Source organism: Syngnathus scovelli, chromosome 1 (assembly GCF_024217435.2).
Source record: "Syngnathus scovelli strain Florida chromosome 1, RoL_Ssco_1.2, whole genome shotgun sequence".
Lineage (NCBI taxonomy): Eukaryota > Metazoa > Chordata > Actinopteri > Syngnathiformes > Syngnathidae > Syngnathus > Syngnathus scovelli.
In genome coordinates, this window is record NC_090847.1 from 28,379,633 (window position 1) to 28,392,918 (window position 13,286).

The following is a 13,286-nucleotide window of genomic DNA, read 5'->3' on the forward strand; positions in this document are numbered from 1 at the left end:
GAAAAAACAATGAAGTGATCAGTAGAATCCAAGTGCACCTTTCATTTTCATTGAAACGTGTCAGTCTGAATATGGCAACAAGTCTGATTGTGAGAAAGCGGTTGTGAAAATGAATCGGAGAGATTTCAATCAATACAGTGACTTTGAAGGAATTTGCTGGAAAGCCATGTGAGCAGCTGCAACACCTAACACGCTCAAGTCACGCCCACCCGCTGTGTCCTCCCTCCGCAGAATGACGTCCCGTGGCGTACAGGACACGACAAACGTGACGGCTGCGCCCAATTGGTGGTGACTGGTGAAGTTACCATGTGGCCTTGCGGCCAGGTTTACCCACCCATCTGTCAAAAAGGTGAGAAAGTCGCGAGCTCTCATTTGCCCTTTGTCTTCTGGTTGCTCTCTCATATTTGATCCTCTCACGTCGTCCTTACAGGCAAGGCCAGAGATTCCTTCGAGTTTCGTGTGGCGCCGACATCAGAATCAGGTGGGAGTCCCACACAGGGTCGCAGCCCTCTCTCTCCTCTCGCCCGCCCGCCCCTCCCTCCCCTGCTACGGGTAGGCAAGGGGGGAGGACAGCAGAGGCCGGACGAACGCATGTCAGACAGAAGTGGACTGAATTCCCTCCGTCCTTTGACATGTCCTTGGAATTATTCAGCATGTTGAAAAGGGTTGATCGTGAGAAGAAACGAAAAAAGGGCCTTGTTGATTTTTTGCGGATAGATGATTTCAGAATCAGAATTGGCTTTATTGACCAACTTTGTGCACGGCCAACAGGGAATTGGACTCCGGTTGATCTCAGCCTCTGCGCAACGCTTACGTTCCACTTGATTGATCTCATATTGTATTATTGTCAGTCGTGCAGGTGACGCAATTTGGCAGCGACTTCCTTCTTGTCTCTTTGCTCAATTTGTGTTTTTCCCCCAAACGCTGACAAATGACCAAGGCAACTTTGCTCTTTCATCAGCACCAATCATTCCTGAGGCGACATGTAACGCAAAAGTCGGATGGACTCTTCACGGCTCCCACTGCTACAAGAAGATGGAGACCACCAACGGTTGGCTGGGGGCTCGTCACGACTGCCTCTGGGAGGGCGGCGACCTTGTTTCCATCACCTCCACGGACGAGGAAGACTTTGTGAAGCGGCAGATGGGCGACGAGCCCTTCTGGATCGGGCTCTCCAATCTGGTAAGACCAAAGTGCTAGCTAGCGGCTGTTGGCTAGCTACCGGTAGTTGGCTGAGAACCGGAATTGGTTTCGGCAGGACTGCAAAGAGGACTGGTGTCAGTTTTTGGACACGGGAGAAAAGGAGCTGACTTGGTCCAACACCGGTATGACGCCGGACTACACCAACTGGGACCCGCGTCAAAAGGGAAGGTAAGAAGGTCACCTCTTTGCGTTCTGTGTCCGGCAAGATGCACGGGAACATTTTGGACGCCTTTCCAAAAATGTGTGAGCAGCTTTTGTTTTCTTTCGATCCGAAGAGGAGAATCGACTCCAAAATTGCCTTGTGGTGGGTCTCATTTACCCCCACTTTTCCCCGACAGCTCCAACGTTGCTTCCTGCGCCTACGTCAACCAAGGTGTGGACCTCTACAATCATCCTGGCAAGTGGAGACATGGCTCGTGCGGATCCTCACTGGCATACATGTGCAAGTGGTCGCCCGATGGTGAGTCTGTCTCTTCTTGGGATGTTGACGCTGAAAGGAGGAAAATTGCAATCATGTCGTCCTCCTGCAGACTGCCCGGACGGATGGCCGTCTTCCTACAAAGACTTGGGTTACCGTTACGATCGAGTTGAGAGTGAGCGGCAGCGACGTTTCTTCTTTCTACACCCGCAGCGTCTCCTTGTGCTTTTCTAACGAGGTTCTCTTGGTTTTCAGCTTCCTTCTGCGACTCTGGCGAGTTCCTGTACAAGGACTCGTGTTACCGTTTTGAGGGGAGACGTAGAACCTGGCAAGACGCTGAGAATTTCTGCAAGGACGAGGGAGGTCACCTGGCCAGCCTCCACTCACTGGTTGTCGGACAATTCTTGTTTGGTGAGCGAGCGCCAAGGCAAAATGAGCAGGCCAGCAATGGACCGGCAATGTTTCACAACAAGTCTTTGTTCCGCTCTCCTCAAGCTCACGTGCGACGAGATGGACAAGGATGGTTGGCTTGGCTGGGACTCAAGAAGAACGATGTCTACTTTGAGTGGAGCGACAGATCAACCACAGTAAGTGACCTACCTCGCCTGTGTGCAACAGATCGAGGTCCAAAAAGTTGTCAATGGGCCGGAATGAAGGCGTCGTGTTGAAAAGTGGGATTTTAGCAGAACAAAGTTGTTTTGAGTTAGGAGGACAAATCGGACAAGCATGCTCGTTCGCTCGCTCTGCCTGTCAAATGGTTTGGTTTGATTTGAATTGGACTTGCCTTGAGCGGTGTTGCAAGACAAACGTGTTTTTTCATTCGATGAGGATTCAATGAGGATCACCACCATGGTGATCAACCGAATGAAAGTGCACCCACCGCTCGTCTTGCAGGGCAACATTTTTTTCATTGAAACCTTTTAATCTGAATTCTAATTGTGAGAAAGAGGTGATGAAACTGATTTGGAGAGATTCGAATCAATAAAGTGACTTTGAAGGGATTTGCTGGGAGGCCATGGGAACAGCTGCAACAACTAACCCGCTCGAGTCTGTGTCCTCCCCCCGCAGGATGATGTCCCTTGGTATAATTTATACAGATCATCTAAGTGCTCCAAATTGGTAATTGATGGTAAAGCTCGCCTGACCCAATGCGATAGCTTTCGTCCATCCATCTGTCAAAAAGGTCGGCAAGTCACAACCTCTCATTTGCCCTTTGTCTTCTTGGCGCTCTCTCATGTTTGATCCCTCTCACATCCTCGCAGGCAAGGCCAGAGACATCCTTCCGCTTCGCCCAGTGCCGACATCAGCATCGGGTGGGTGGGCGTCCCACCCTGCAGCCCACATGCAAAATGCCATTTGCCCTCAAGTGACCTGACCCGAGTCTCGCTTGCAGGCAAGAGCGCAAAGTGCGGCTGGTGGCAGGAGAACCCCGCCAACGACTTCTGCTACCTGATCGACTCCAAGGCCACCAAGACCTGGAAGGAGGCGCGAGACAAGTGCGCCCGCCTCAGCGGCAACCTGCTCGGCGTGGCCGACTCGCAGGAACACGCCTTCGTCCAAGGTAGGCTGTCCACAATCTAATGTGCTTGATGAAAGAATCCATGCGGGAGAAAGTGGAAGCGAGGGAGCACCAAACTTTGCCAAGTTTCTTTCAATCCAAAGAAAAGCATGTGGCCGGCCCCCAGCGACAAGAACACGAGCCAGACGTCATCCGCACTTCATTACGGTTAAGCACATGCGCCTGTGAGATGTTTCAACCGTGTTGACCTTTGACCCAAAGGTCTTCTGCCAAACGCTTCTTTGTGGTTGGACACCAACGACACCACGGTCGAAGACGGCAGCGAGCGGTCGGCCCGATCCTCACCCGATTCCGTCCAGTTGGCCGCCGCAGGTGGGTGGCTCTAAAACCTGGCCGGAAGACGTCCGTTTCCGTGGAGGAGCGCTGAGCGTCTGCCGTCTCCTTCCAGGTGACCCCTCCGGCCGACGCTGCAACTCCTTACTCGGCGGCGAGGGCGGCCCGGAGGTCGACGACTGCGAGGAGAAGCGCGGCTACGTCTGCAAGAGACGAGGTAAGACAAGGCGCTCGGTCCAGTCTCCCCGACGCGTGTCAGTAGACCAAAGTGATTTTTGTCTGATGTCAGTGTTGATGCAGGCGTGGTCCCTTTGTTTGTCGCATATCTTAACGTCGCTGAAGAATGCAAAGAACGTGGCGCTGTGACGTCAGAATAGTCCCAAAATGTGTCCGTCTGTCCTCAGTCGTTCACTCGTGTGAAACAAACAAAGGGTGGCAACGCCTCGGGTCCCACTGCTACAAGAAGATGGAGCCCACCAACGGTTGGCTGGGGGCTCGTCACGACTGCCTCTGGGAGGGCGGCGACCTGGTCTCCATCACCTCGCCCTACGAGGAAAGCTTTGTGAAGGAGCAAATGGGTGACAAGCCCTTCTGGATCGGACTCTCCAATCTGGTGAGACGCAAGCGCCAGCAAGCAAGCGTCTGTTGGCTCGCTCACTGACGACTCACGGGTTTGAACTCTTCAGAACTGCAACAAGACCTGGTGTCAGTTTTTTCAAGCGGGAGAAAAGAGGCTGACTTGGTCCAAAACCGCTGTGACGCTGAACTACGTCAACTGGCACTCAGGTCAAGGCGGAAGGTGAGGAGCTCATGTCACCTTTTTGCGTCCATGAGGGACACACGGCGGGATTATGGAACCCATTTGCAAAATTTGAGCGAGCACACGTGTCAAGGAAAAGTCTCCAAATTGGCACGTTTTCACGTGTGTGTCTTCTCCCGACAGTGCCAACGTTGAGTCCTGCGCCTACGTCAACCAAGGTGTGCACCTCTCCAGGCAGCCTGGCAAGTGGAGACATGGATCGTGCGGCTCCTCCTTGCCGTACATGTGCAAGCGGTCGCCCGACGGTGAGTCTGAACCCCCGTTGTAATGTTGACGCTGAAAGGAGGAACAGAAGCAATCACGTCGTCCTCCTGCAGACTGCCCGGAGGGACGGCTGTGTTCCTACAAGGACTACGGATTGGGCTACCATCGAGTGGAGAGTGAGCGGCAGCGACGCTTCTCCTTTCTTTTCGCACCTGCAGCGCCCCCTTGTGGTTTTGTAATCCATGTTTCTTGCCGGCTTCAGCTTCCTTCTGCGACCCTGGCGACTTCCTGTACAAGGGCTCTTGCTATCACTTTGGGGAGATGGAGCGCACTTGGGAGGACGCCAAGAAGTTCTGCCGAGAAGGGAAAGGTCACCTGGCCAGCGTCCACTCACTGGAAGAAGGCCAATTCTTGGCTGGTGAGCTTCAAGACAAACCGCCGATGCCGGCAATCGTCTCACAACAACATCTGTCAAGTTTGGATGCAGGTCTTGTGCTCAGTGGCGTTTTCTGATTTCCTCAAGGTCACATGCCCTACAAAGGAGGATTGCAATCCTGGGTGGGACTCAAGAAACACGACCACATTTTTGAGTGGAGCGACGCAACACCTGCAGTAAGCCAAACGTTTGGAGCCGTCTGCAACAGTTGTCTCCGGCCCGGAATGAAGGCGTCACATCGGGTGACGAAAGACAAAGTTGAACTGAATTACAAGAAAAAAAAATTGGGAAAGTTTGAGTGTGAAACTCAAATTGTGCTTTAACTGGCAGACAGTTGTAAATGGACAACAATGCGGCTCAGAAATCAGACAAATGGATACATCTAGTGTGAGAAAATATCGATCTGGCATGTCGTCCGCAGGGCAACGTCGAGTGGGTCCCAGGCAGGCCGGTCGGACGGGGTGACTGCGCTGCCTTGTCGCTGACTGGACAACTTGAGGACTGGCCCTGCACCGATATTCAGCCATTCATCTGTAAAAAAGGTCAGCAAGTGATGATGACCACGTGCTCTCTCATCATCATAATCCTGCCTTTGATGTACATAATGCACTTTACATTTGAAGGCAAATCGAAGAGTGCTAACGTGTCCTCTCTTTTCCTTCCTTCCTTGCAGCCGAGGTCCAAGACTTCCTTCTTCCTCCGCCGCCAGGTGGGCGTCCCACCCGCCAGTCGACGTGCGGTGGTCTCTCGTCGCCCGTTTGCCCTCAAGTGACTCCGCTCTGGCTTGCAGGCCGGGGTGCAAAGTGCGGCTGGTGGCAGGACCGACCCTCCTCCGACTTCTGCTACCTGATCCAACACTGGCCAACCAAGGCCTGGAAGGAGGCGCGAGACGACTGCCTTCACCACGGAGGCGACCTGCTCAGTATCGCCAACTCACATGAACAGGCCTTCATACAAAGTAGGCTGGCTGGCTGGTTGGTTGGCTGGTCGGCCAGCCGTCTGTCCTTCTGTCCGTCCGTCCGTTCGTCCGTCCGTCTGTCTGTCCGGTCGCGATCAGAGCTGTTGCAGTCCGCCAACGTGCACTGTTTCAATCTCTTGTTCCACATTTGACCATTTCCTTCCAAAGGTCTGTACACTTTTCTGCCGAGCGCTCCCTCTCTGTGGTTGGGCATCAACAACAACATCACGAAAGACGGCAGCTGGTGGACTGACGGATCCCCGCTGGGTTACGTCGTCATGGACGGAGGTGCCTCGAAAACCCAACCGATGTTTGTCCGCGAGGAACGGAGCTGAGCATCTGTCGTCTCCTTCCAGGTGACCCCGGTGAGCCCTCTGGCGCGTCCTGTCTTTCCCTGCTCACAAGCAACGGGCGCTGGAAGTTTGACGATTGCCGGAAGAACAAAGGCTACGTGTGCAAGAAAAGAGGTAAGACGCGGCGGCGACGCTCGGCCGATCCTCAGAACGTGCTGACTCGCTTCTTTGGCTTTTGTCTTGCAGGAAACATTCCAAAACTGCCGCAGCTGCCTCATGATGGTACGTCTCCTTGAACGGTGACTTCCAACGACAGGAAGTCTTTTTTTTATTTTCCTAGCGTAAAGAATTCAGGTTGTAAGCGAATGAAGGTTGTGCAAGATCAGCTGCTCGCCGTTCAATAGTGACTATACCATGGGTGACTAGCCCATGAGCTAAATAATCAGTTGCGGCAGCCCGAGTTGGTTCTTTGAGATCGTTCAGCATCTTGAAACTGGCCCTGTTTGTGACTGCTAATAGCCTTCAATGCCCGTGTCCTTCTAAAGACTTGTCAGTTGTGGATTGCCAGTCAAGCAGGCGACGCAATTTGGCAAAAACTGAATTGGGTCGACTGACTGCATTGTTACCTGTTTGCTGAATTTCTGCTTTTCACCAAACGTTGAAACATGACCAAGGCAACTAACTCTGCTGTTTTATCAGCATTGATCGATCCCAAGGCATCATGTGACGCCAAAAACGGATGGAATCCTCACGGCTCCAACTGCTACAAGAAGATGGAGCCCACCAACGGTTGGCTGGGGGCTCGTCACGACTGCCTCTGGGAGGGCGGCGACCTGGTCTCCATCGTCTCGTCCTACGAGGAAAGCTTCGTGAAGGAGCAAATGGGCGACGAGCCCTTTTGGATCGGGCTCTCCAATCTGGTGAGACGCGAGCGCAGGCTGCTGTTGGCTCGCTGCCGGTAGTTGACTGACAACCGGGATTGGTTTGGGCAGGACTGCACCAAGAACTGGTGTCAGTTTTTTGAAGAGGGAGAAAAGAAGCTGACTTGGTCCGACAGCGGTGTGACCCCGGCCTACGCCAACAGGGACTCGCGTCAAGACGGAAGGTAAGACGGTCACCTCTTTGCGTCCTTTCATTGTCAGGCGGGGCACAGAGAAAGAAGGGAAAAACGTTTTGCGGGTGTGCGTGTTTTTTATATGACTTATCTCTACAGCTCCCACCTTCAGTCCTGCGCCTACGTCAACCAAGGTGTGTACAGTCAGCCTGGCAAGTGGAGACATGGCTCGTGCGGATCCTCACTGGCGTACATGTGCAAGAGGTCGCCCGACGGTAAGTGTGCACGTCCGTGTCGATGTAGACGCTGAAAGGAGGAACAAAAGCAATCACGTCATCCTCCTGCAGACTGCCTCCTGCAGGGAGGGATGTGTTCCTACAAAGACTACGGATTGGGCTACCATCGAGTGGAGAGTGAGTGGCAGCCACGCTTCTCCTTTCTTTTCACACCCGCAGCGCCCCCTTGCCGTTTTGTAATCCGTGTTTCTCGGCGGCTTCAGCTTCCTTCTGCGACCCTGGCGACTTCCTGTACAAGGGCTCTTGCTATCACTTTGGGAGGATGGAGCGCACTTGGAAGGATGCCGACAAGTTCTGCCGAGAATCCAAAGGTCACCTGGCCAGCGTCCTCTCATGGGACGAGGGCAAATTCTTGGCTGGTGAGCGCCAGGGTCAAACTGCCGACGCCAGCTATCGCCCCCCCCCCCCCAGCGTTTGCCAACGTCTGACACCTTTGAATGCTCTTCTCGCTTTCTGTGATTTCCTCAAGCTCACGCGCCATATGTAGGAGGATTGCAATCTTGGGTGGGACTCAAGAAGAACGAGGGCAACTTTGAGTGGAGCGACGCAACTCCTGCGGTAAGCCAAACGTTTAGAGCGAGCGGCCTACAAAAGTAGTCAAAAGTTCGAATGCTCGTCATGTTACCAGAAGAGAGAAACGTTGTGAAATTATGAGAATAAAATTAAATGACGTGTATTAATCATGTATGATTAAAATGCAGATTTTCACAGGTCAAAGTCGCTCGAGAATATGAAATTGAATCTGAAACTCAAGTTGTGATTTAAGTGGAGGGAAATTGTCCAATGAATTCAAGTCACACTGGGGAAGTGTGGATGAGTGGGAGGAGAGAGGACTCATCATTTTGGAGCAAATGCGGTGGTGGCGAGCGAGACCAAACGCGCCAAAGTCACGTCCGGCGTGTCGTCCGCAGGGCAAGATCGAGTGGGTCCCAGACAGGCCGGCCGGACGTGGAGACTGCGCTGCCTTGTCGCAGACTGGAAAACTTGAGGACTGGCCCTGCACCAATCTTCAGCCATTCATCTGTAAAGAAGGTCAGCAAATGACGACCACTCACTTTGCACTTAAATACATACATGAAGAACAAATTTCATTTGAAAAGCACTTTACATTTCAAGGCAAAGCTACATCAAAGTGCTAACGTGTCCTCTCTTTTCCTTCCTTCCAGCCATGGTCCGAGACTTTCTTCTTCCTCCGCCGGCAGGTGGGCGTCCCACACGCCAGTCGACGTGCGGTGGTCTCTCGTCGCCCGTTTACCCTCAAGTGACTCGACTCTCGCTTGCAGGCCGGAGTGCAAAGTGCGGCTGGTGGCGGGACCGACCCTCCTCCGACTTCTGCTACCTGATCCAACACTGGCACGCCAAGGCCTGGACGGAGGCACGAGACGACTGCCTCCGCCGCGGAGGCGACCTGCTCAGCATCACCGACTCACAAGAACAGGCATTCATACAAAGTAGGCTGTCCGTCTGTCTGGTCGCAATCAGGGCTGTTGAATTCCCCCAACGTGCACTGTTTCAATCTGTTGTTCCGCATTTGACCATTTCCCTCCAAAGGTCTGTACACTTCTCTGCCAAGCATTCCCTCTCTGTGGTTGGGCGTCAACAACAACGTCACGAAAGACGGCATCAAGTGGACTGACGGATCCCCGTTTGGTTACATCGTCGTGGACGGAGGTGGGTCCAAAACCCAACCGATGTTTGTCTGCGAGGAATGGAGCTGAGCATCTGTCGTCTCTTTCCAGATGACCCCGGTGAGCCCTCTGGTGCATCCTGTCTTTCCTTGCTCACAAGCAACGGCCGCTGGAAGTTTGACGATTGCCGGAAGAAGGGAGGCTACATGTGCAAGAAAAGAGGTAAGACGCGGCGGCGACGTTCGACCGATTCTCACAACGTGCTGACTCGCGTCTTTTGCTTTTATCCTGCAGGAGACACGCCAAAAGCGCCGCGGCCTCATGACGGCAAGTCTCCTTGAACGTTGGCTTCAAACGACACGAGACAAAAATGACACGACGATGCTTTGCAGGCTTTAAGGAGATCCTTGTCTGCAACAAGCATTCTGCTGACCTCGTGTGCGAGGCTGAGGGTCAGAAGCAAAGCCGCATCAGCATCCAGTCCGCCTTTTACGGTCGGCGGAGTGACGACGTTTGCCAGGAGGACTCATACGACGACTACTCATTCAACGACGACGACAACGTCAACGACAACGACGACAACGATGACTCATTGGAAGACGGTAAGAGCTGAGAATCCACCATTGGCCAATGAAAGCATTTGTCCGCCTACCTCAGAAGGCCCATTCAGCGTATTTCACTTGGTTTTCTCCTGAAAGTCCCCAAACAACTTTGGCCTGCTACGGAACGTCGTGAAATTGAAGCAATGCTTACCGACCGTTCAGATGCTCGTTTGGTTCGTCGATGCTCATACTCACCGACGCGTTGTGACTTGCAGAGACCACCTGCTCAGTGGAAGGCATCGTCCCTCGCTACAGGAAACTGTGCAACACCCAGCAAAGATGCCACATTGAGCTTTTGGAGGACGTGTCCTGCCCTGCCCCCTCCAAATATCTGCACATGGTCTATAGCTGCGAACAGAAAGGTGGGATTCACGTCTCGCGATCTTCCGCCCTGCACTGAATCTAGGACTCTTCGCATTCCCAGAAAAACAATGCAAGGAGTCCCACGAGGGGCTCCGTGGCCGGATTTTTATTCGAAGCATCCGTTCCGAATTGTAATGACTTTTGGCTGTCCTCAGTGTGTCTCGACAGTCTGGGCATCTCCGACGGCAGCGTCGCGGACTCTTCTTTCAAAGCCTCCTCCTCGATGGAAGACGCCACCGCGGAAAAAGCCCGCCTCAACGGGGAGTCCTGCTGGAAGCCGTCCAAAAATGGTGCGTAGAAAATTGACCGCTTGGCACTTTGGTCTCCTTCTGCGCGTTTTTTTGTCCGCCCCCCTCCAGCCCTCGGCAGCTGGATCCTGGTGAACCTCGGCTACAAGAGAAAGGTGACGGCGATCGTGACCCAGGGCTGTAATAGCACCGATACTCGCTCCTGGGACATCCCACTTGAGATGAGACTGAGCGTCGATAGGAAGAAGTGGACCAAACACCCGGACGGGAAGGTGAGCCAATGGAGTGGACCGTGAGCTCATCCTCCCATCTCGTCACAACAAACAAGGAAACATTCGATTTCTAGTTCGTCGGCGGTGGGACTCATCTGCTTGAGACGCCCGCGTTCGCTCAGTACGTCCGCATCCTGCCGCTGGAGAATCGTCCAGAATTTGGCCTCCGCTTCGACATCTTGGGATGCCCACATGAGGGTGAGCAACGCAATCCGCGGCCGCTTTGGTGTCCCAAAACGACAACCCCAAAACATGCCACGAACTCTGGCCTTTTGTCCGACAGATGAGACGACCTGCGCCAGAAAGTTCAACAGCGTCCGCTTCACCGATTCGATGACGTAAGTCACGCCTGACACGATGGTTCATGACCGCCTGTTGTCAATTTCACAATATGTGTGTCTTCTGCAGGTTCTACTGTCCGCCCAGGTGCGGCAAAGAGGAGCACTTTGTCGCTGGAACATTGGTCTACTCGGAGGTAGGTGATTGCCTGAGCCCACCCACCGGTCGACGTGTCGTCTGTGACTGCAACTTTGTATAAATGCAGGAGTCGCACATCTGCGCGGCCGCCATTCACGCCGGCGTCATCCGGAACGACATCGGAGGAGATTGTATTGTGATGAGAGCTCCCAAACCACAAGTCTACACGGGCTCCACCCGGAACGGGATCACCTCCAAACAGTGAGTGGCCGACCTTCACGGAAAAGTCCCATGAAGAGTCACCGGCTAATGATCGCTTTACTATTTGCAGTTCGAACGACACACCGGGTGTGTCTAACACCTTTGCGGACGGGGGTGAGTTCAAAAACCAGTTGTTTACCCCACGCTAACTGTCATGACGACTACAACTCACACGGGGTCTCTCCTGCAGAGCCCAGATGCGCGGCGCCTGACTGGGAGGAGTTTGCCGGTTTCTGCTACAAAACATTTGAGGGCAAAAAGAACTGGGCTGATGCGCAACAGGTGTGTCGTGGTTTCGGTGCCGAACTGGTGTCCATCCGCAGCCAGATGGAGCAGGCGTCAGTGAAAAATGTCTCCCACCTTGGTGCGCATCCCGACCGTTAATTAACAGTCCCCGTCGACATCTGAGAACCGGATGAGAGCTCTGTTCCCTCCCATCAGAAACCAGCGACATGTGGACCGGACTGAACGACCTGCCGCTTCCCGGCACGTTGGTGTGGTCGGACCGCCGCGAGGTGACCTTCACCCACTGGGCCGCGGGAGAACCCATCCAGCGCGTCGGCCTCGACCAACACTGCGTGGCTGTGTTGCGGCAGGTGCGTCCTCCAATGAGCATTGGGAAGAAGAAGAGCTTTGCGCTCCACTGAAATGGATCGTTTTCTTTCAGACTGGAAGATGGAAGCGAATGTCCTGCGCCCGAGTCAACAGCTTCATGTGCAAAATGCCCACAGCGCATTTTCCAATTGCCGCACCGGAGCCACAGGTGGCGCCGTAGAGTCCGCCTGGCTGTGTCGGTTCCCAACGGCCCAAGAGCCCATGGAGAAAATTGACAATGCAAGCAAGTCATCATCAAAGACAAAGATTGAATGCCCTTCCTACTCTGCTCCAAAGAAATAGTATCACTATTGTAACAAAACCAAAAAAAACCCCACAAAAACATAAAAAGACAAAAAATATCACTAGCTAAGGCCCGCAACATATCCGAAGGCCTGGAGAGAGAACTTATCTCATCCCAAGTGTTTTTAGCATTTAGCTTAGCTGTTATCAGCCAACGAGATGTCGTGTCCAGATGCAATGTGAACGAGCGTGCTATGTTCACTTACACTCGACTCGACTTGGATTGTCCTTTTCTCTTTTTTTTGACTTAACTTTGACTGCCTTTTTGTAAAATTACTGACTCAAAGAGCAAAATACGAGGTACAGAAATTCCAGTGCTTTCAAAGAGCCCAATCGTAAGCGCGGGAGAGACGAGAATAGTCTCGAGGCTGGAATGAAAGTCCAAAGTCGGTTCTTGCTATCGTTCATGGTTTTGTTTTTATTCGTGTCGTGTTGTCTTGTCCTCGTCGCCTTTAAAATGCGAGCCCGGACTTGACAGCTTTTTGTTTAAAAAAAAAAAGAAAAAGCTTCTATAGAATGTATGATTACAAAGAATGAATTTTGAATCGCTAGAGAGCTACGTTACTGCCAATGATGTCTGCGACTGTAGAAATGTCACTGGAAGGGTAATCCAGTATTTTCCATCTTTTTCTGTGGTCTGTTACAGCATCTACAAGTCACTGTCAATTTATATTCAGTTATCGCATTTTTGATTACTGATTGCAGTTTTCGACTCGATCGCTGCTGTCAGAAAAATGTTGGTTTTACTGTCGTTATTTCTACGCTACGGTACCGCATCTGCAATTCACTGTGTCTCATGTAGATTTATATCCACTTCTTACATTTTTGATGACTAATGGCAGTGTTTTAATCCATCATTGCTGTCTGAAAAATGTTGGTTTCCACTGTCGTTGTAAAAATTTCAAAATAAAAGCGAGTGATTACGATTCAGGGCTTTTTTTCCCCCAATATTTTTTGACTGATTCAAAAACAGTGGCAACTAAACTGTTCGGTTCATCCTTAACACAAACATTTGCTAAATTTAAAAACAAAAGGCACATTTTTTAAAAAAAAATGAACTCTCT

General features: G+C 52.4%; 1 protein-coding gene across 2 annotated transcripts; it reads left to right on the plus strand.

Annotated features, from left to right (window-relative positions):
- The first annotated feature begins 237 nt into the window (after positions 1-237).
- LOC125983638 (macrophage mannose receptor 1-like) lies at positions 238-13,148 on the plus strand. Of its 2 annotated transcripts, XM_049745069.1 has the most exons (50): positions 238-349; positions 431-481; positions 962-1,182; positions 1,259-1,371; positions 1,542-1,663; positions 1,734-1,796; positions 1,877-2,032; positions 2,117-2,208; positions 2,690-2,804; positions 2,884-2,934; positions 3,015-3,182; positions 3,402-3,512; positions 3,589-3,690; positions 3,878-4,086; positions 4,160-4,272; positions 4,417-4,538; positions 4,611-4,673; positions 4,760-4,915; positions 5,021-5,109; positions 5,355-5,475; positions 5,607-5,642; positions 5,724-5,891; positions 6,060-6,179; positions 6,248-6,358; positions 6,431-6,466; positions 6,884-7,104; positions 7,177-7,289; positions 7,398-7,513; positions 7,586-7,651; positions 7,738-7,893; positions 8,004-8,092; positions 8,446-8,566; positions 8,701-8,736; positions 8,818-8,985; positions 9,086-9,205; positions 9,274-9,384; positions 9,457-9,489; positions 9,555-9,718; positions 9,749-9,764; positions 9,980-10,126; positions 10,283-10,417; positions 10,487-10,647; positions 10,722-10,845; positions 10,931-10,985; positions 11,056-11,122; positions 11,192-11,325; positions 11,396-11,439; positions 11,516-11,689; positions 11,767-11,921; positions 11,993-13,148. In XM_049745069.1, the coding sequence occupies exons 1-50, from the start codon at positions 307-309 to the stop codon at positions 12,098-12,100; spliced, it is 5,586 nt and encodes a 1,861-aa protein (XP_049601026.1). In that variant the 5' UTR covers positions 238-306; the 3' UTR covers positions 12,101-13,148. The 2 variants fall into 2 exon arrangements, with proteins under 2 accessions (XP_049601026.1, XP_049601016.1); XM_049745059.1 differs by having other exon boundaries at positions 9,555-9,764.
- Positions 13,149-13,286: the final 138 nt, after the last annotated feature.

Excerpts from the sequence above, each read along its gene's own strand:
- LOC125983638 (XM_049745059.1), top strand. The coding sequence starts at position 307 with ATGTGGCCTTGCGGCCAGGTTTACCCACCCATCTGTCAAAAAG. Across the intron at positions 4,916-5,020 it reads AGAAGGCCAATTCTTGGCTG|GTCACATGCCCTACAAAGGA; the intron begins GTGAGCTTCAAG and ends GATTTCCTCAAG. Across the intron at positions 7,105-7,176 it reads GGATCGGGCTCTCCAATCTG|GACTGCACCAAGAACTGGTG; the intron begins GTGAGACGCGAG and ends TGGTTTGGGCAG.